The sequence below is a fragment of a genome (assembly GCF_019968955.1).
Source record: "MAG: Porospora cf. gigantea A chromosome Unknown PgA_NODE_1998_length_4338_cov_620.47, whole genome shotgun sequence".
In the NCBI taxonomy this organism is placed as follows: domain Eukaryota; phylum Apicomplexa; class Conoidasida; order Eugregarinorida; family Porosporidae; genus Porospora; species Porospora cf. gigantea A.
Genome location: NW_027151486.1, coordinates 1 through 4,280, shown reverse-complemented (window position 1 = coordinate 4,280; position 4,280 = coordinate 1). Strand labels below are relative to the sequence as shown.

The 4,280-nt window shown below is 54.7% G+C and overlaps 1 protein-coding gene across 3 annotated transcripts; it reads left to right on the top strand.

Annotated features, from left to right (window-relative positions):
• Nucleotides 1-232: 232 nt before the first annotated feature.
• On the top strand, nucleotides 233-3,389 carry KVP18_002622 (uncharacterized protein; the record flags this gene model as incomplete). 3 transcript variants are annotated; one of them, XM_067953657.1, is made up of 4 exons in its annotated part: nucleotides 233-426; nucleotides 456-597; nucleotides 627-994; nucleotides 1,022-3,389. In XM_067953657.1, the coding sequence occupies 4 exons, from the start codon at nucleotides 233-235 to the stop codon at nucleotides 3,387-3,389; spliced, it is 3,072 nt and encodes a 1,023-aa protein (XP_067811699.1). The 3 variants fall into 3 exon arrangements, with proteins under 3 accessions (XP_067811699.1, XP_067811701.1, XP_067811700.1); XM_067953659.1 differs by lacking the exons at nucleotides 233-426; nucleotides 1,022-3,389 and having other exon boundaries at nucleotides 484-597; nucleotides 627-998; XM_067953658.1 differs by lacking the exons at nucleotides 233-426; nucleotides 456-597; nucleotides 627-994 and having other exon boundaries at nucleotides 1,035-3,389.
• Between the last annotated feature and the right edge of the window lie 891 nt (nucleotides 3,390-4,280).

Sequence of the window (4,280 nt, the reverse complement as noted above, 5' to 3'; positions counted from 1 at the left end):
GTCGACTCAACTTCGACTGTTTTTCCGTTCACCTACCCCAGCCAGCTATCAGGCCGAAATTCGAAATCACCTGCGCCAGTCACTAGCTTTGTATGCGTGGCCTCAAGGCTGCAGACATTCGACAGAGTCCTGTGTTTCATTCACGTCTGCTGATTCTTTGTCAATGATGGCGTGAGGCATAGAGGATCATGGTGGGGGCCAAAAAAGCCAAAATTGTTGGTTTCAAGGTGAGATGTCATCTGACAGTCTTAGTGCAGTCGAACTCGTCCTTAACATGAACGAGCTTATCGACGCCCCTCACGCCGCCAGCGCCACTGACGTCTGTGCTTTCTTTGGTGTGAACCCCGAGGCTGGCCTAACTGAGGCCCAGGTTGTCGAACACCGACGTCGGTTTGGAGAAAACCGACTGGCGACGTCTCCAAAGAGGTAGGCCCGTCCGCGCCCTTCGCACACAGATCTCTCTGGGAGCTCATTGCCGAGCAGATGGAAGACACACTAGTCCGGCTGCTTCTCTTGGCAGCCTTAGTTTCGTTTGTGCTGGCTCTCCTCGGTGGAGACTTGGAACGTGACGGTTTGGCTGCACTGGTCGAGCCTTTCGTGTGTAACAGGATCGTTTTCTGACGCAGGTGATACTTTTGATCCTCATTCTCAACGGCATCGTCGCCATATGGCAGGACTCCAACGCGTCAGCGTCGATTGACGCCCTGCAGCAGCTACAGCCGTCGACGGCGCAGGTGCTCCGCGGGTCTTACTGGTCTACCGTCGTAGCTAGTCAACTTGTCCCCGGTGATATCATTCAGGTGAAACTCGGAGAGAAGGTACCGGCGGATGCGCGCGTTATCCGCGTTCTCTCCGCCAACTTCCGCACGGAGCAGTCACAACTCACTGGCGAGTCCGTGGCTGTTGACAAGCACGCCGACGTCGTGTCGACACCCGACGCCGTTCTACTGGATAAAACGAACATGATCTATTCATCAACCACTGTGGTGGCAGGGTGAGCGTCATGGGAATCTCTCACTAGAAAGGCCCGTGCCATGGTGACAGCCACCGGAATGGATACAGAGATTGGCCAGATCCAGGCTTGCGTGGAGGAGGCCGCAGAAGACCAGCAGCAGTCTCCACTTGCAGAGAAGGTGGATGAGTTCGGAGCCTTGCTGTCAAAGGTCATCGGGGTTATTTGCCTGGTTGTCTGGCTTATTAACATCCGCAAGTTTTCGGACCCGATGCACAAGTCCTGGTTGAGAGGGTGCATCCACTACTTCAAAGTCGCCGTGGCCCTGGCTGTAGCTGCAATTCCTGAGGGGCTGCCGGCCGTCATCACCACGTGCTTAGCTCTCGGTACCCGACGCATGGCGCGCCGGAACGCGATCGTCCGGCATCTGCCTTCCGTCGAGACGCTCGGCTGCACTACAGTTATTTGCTCCGACAAAACCGGCACCCTGACGACAAATGAGATGACTGCGACCCACCTCTACACTCTGGGAACTGAGCAGCTGCAGGAGTTTCGCTTCGAGGGGGTGAGTTTCCGCCCAGTGGGCCGTGTTACACGTGATGGGCACCTGTACAAACATATCCAGCAGACGGACGTTGCGATGTCATGGATCTCGCGCGTGTGTACCGAGTGCAACGAGTCTCAGCTGGAGTGTAAGGATGGCCAGTGGACAATGGTAGGCCAGCCAACCGAGGCCGCCCTTAAGGTGATGGTTGAGAAGCTTGGGTGTCCTAACAAGGATCTCTCCGCCTTCCTCCCCTGTTCCGAGCGGCTGGATCCGGAGCTCTTCGGAAACTTCATGACTGCGAACTGGACGAAGCTACATACTCTAGACTTTACCCACGAGCGACGGTTGATGTCTGTTGTCGTAGAAAACGACGGGGTGAGGTACGTTCTCACTAAGGGCGCACCTGAGGTGGTCATGGACCGCTCTTCGCGAGCCTGCATGGCAGATGGTACACCTGTGCCGTTTACCTCCAAGCCTGCCTTCGAGGCCGCGTTCGGTCGTTTGGCGTCTAATGCGTACCGCGTGCTGGCGCTGGCTTATCGGCCGTTGGCTGTGTCAGAGGGCTATCTGGAAAACATCGAAACCGATCTCACCTTCCTGGGCATCGTCGCTATTCAAGACCCTCCTAGACCTGAAGCCATCCGAGCTGTCGCAGAGTGCAGACGCGCTGGAATCAAGGTGATAATGATCACTGGAGACAACACGGCCACAGCAGAGGCTGTGGCCAGGAGGGTAGGAATCATCTCGCTGACAGGCGGGACCTCCATGACTGGCAAGGACTTCGAGGAGCTGACGCAAGAGCATAAGCTGCAGAAGTTGACTGAATCAGAGGGTCTGGTATTCTCCCGCACGGAGCCCAAGCACAAGCAAATGATTGTCAAGTGCCTCAAAGAGGCGGGTGAGACTACGGCAATGACTGGCGATGGTGTCAACGACGCACCAGCCCTAAAGCAGGCAGACATTGGTATCGCCATGGGCGTCGTCGGCACCGAAGTAGCCAAGGAAGCCTCTGACATGGTCCTCGCGGACGACAACTTCAGCACCATCGTGGCCGCTGTAGAGGAGGGCCGCTGCATCTACAACAACATGAAGGCGTTCATCCGGTACCTTATTTCTTCCAACATAGGCGAGGTGGCTTCCATCTTCCTCTCAGCTGCCTTCGGCCTGCCCGAGGGTCTGAGCCCGGTCCAGCTGTTGTGGGTCAACCTTGTCACCGATGGCCTCCCAGCCACAGCACTTGGTTTCAACCCAGCTGACGTGGACGTCATGACCCGCCCCCCTCGCCACCGAACGACACCACTTATCTCCCCGTGGATCTTCTTCCGCTACTGTGTCATTGGTGCCTATGTCGGATTCGCCACCGTTGGCATCTTCGCTTGGTGGTACCTCTTTGATGACAGTGGAGATCACACTCTTGTAACCTTCCACCAATTGACCCACTGGCCTCGGTGCACTGACTGGGCCGATTTCAAGGTCGACCAAGTCTATGGCATGGACGGAGACCCCTGCACCTACTTCACGGAGGGCGGCAAGATTAAAGCGTCTACTCTTTCCTTGACCGTTCTGGTGGTCATCGAGATGCTCAACGCGCTGAACGCCTTGTCTGAAGACGGAAGCTTGGTGCAGCTCCCCCCCTGGCGTAACCCATGGCTCGTGCTCGCCATCGCTGGCAGCATTTTAATCCACTGTGGGATTCTCTACGTTCCTCAGCTGGCCGAAATCTTTGGAGTTGTCCCCCTCTCCCTTCATGATTGGTATACTGTGGTCGCCTGGTCAGCGCCCGTCATCTTCATCGACGAGGCGCTCAAGTTCGTTGCTCGAAGGCATCGTAGTGGCACGCTGAACCCGCTGCTTTGGTTTCTCCCAAAGCATGGCGACAAAGCCATGTGATCTTGTGGAACTGGCTAATGGTTCTGCGTGGCTGCGTGTGCGACAATTCTAACCAATCCACAAAAGAGTGCAGCAGCGCCATATCCTTTTACAGAAATTTCTCACACACTATGGACAACTGACGCAGAACGTTGTCTTCATCTTTTTACTCATCACTATGGTACTCTGAGGCCTCACACTCCAGATACTCTTTTTTACTAACTCATCTTTTTACTCATCACTCTGGTACTCTGAGGCCTCACACTCTAAGGCCTCACACTCTAAGGCCTCACACTCTAAGGCCTCGCACTCTAAGGCCTCACACTCTAGGTACTCTAAGGCCTCACACTCTAGGTACTCTAAGGCCCCATACTCTAGATACCCGCCAAGTCATCTTGGTCTCTCATACCATATTGTGAGTCATCTCGATATCTAGAGCGATGAAGACCATTTTACAGAGATTGTGGCTCTAACACACCATTTCCGAAATGCATGGTCACAAACAAATGAGTGTCTCAAACAAATGGGTATCATCAACTTGGCACTTAAACCTGGCACCTAAAAACACTTGTCCGATGGCCAAGCGTGGCACCTAAAATGACCATTCTAATTAATCTTGGCACCTAAAATGGCTTGTCCCATGTGGACCGGGTGCCATTCCAATAGTAGCAAAGCTTGTATTCGGCGTTGTAGTGCACTTGCCATTCTCCGTGCTGACCGCAGAAGTTATTGGGGCAGGTGGAGGAGCATTCCACAGTTGTCGGCGGTGGTGTAGGAGGAGCAATATTCCCAAGAAACCTGCAATGGGGGAAGTGTAACTCCGCCACGCATTCAGCGAGCTCCGTGCCGTCGGTGATGCTGTGAGCCTGCTTTCCAAGGCACTGCGGGTTCGTTTTTTGAACCTCAGCGCAC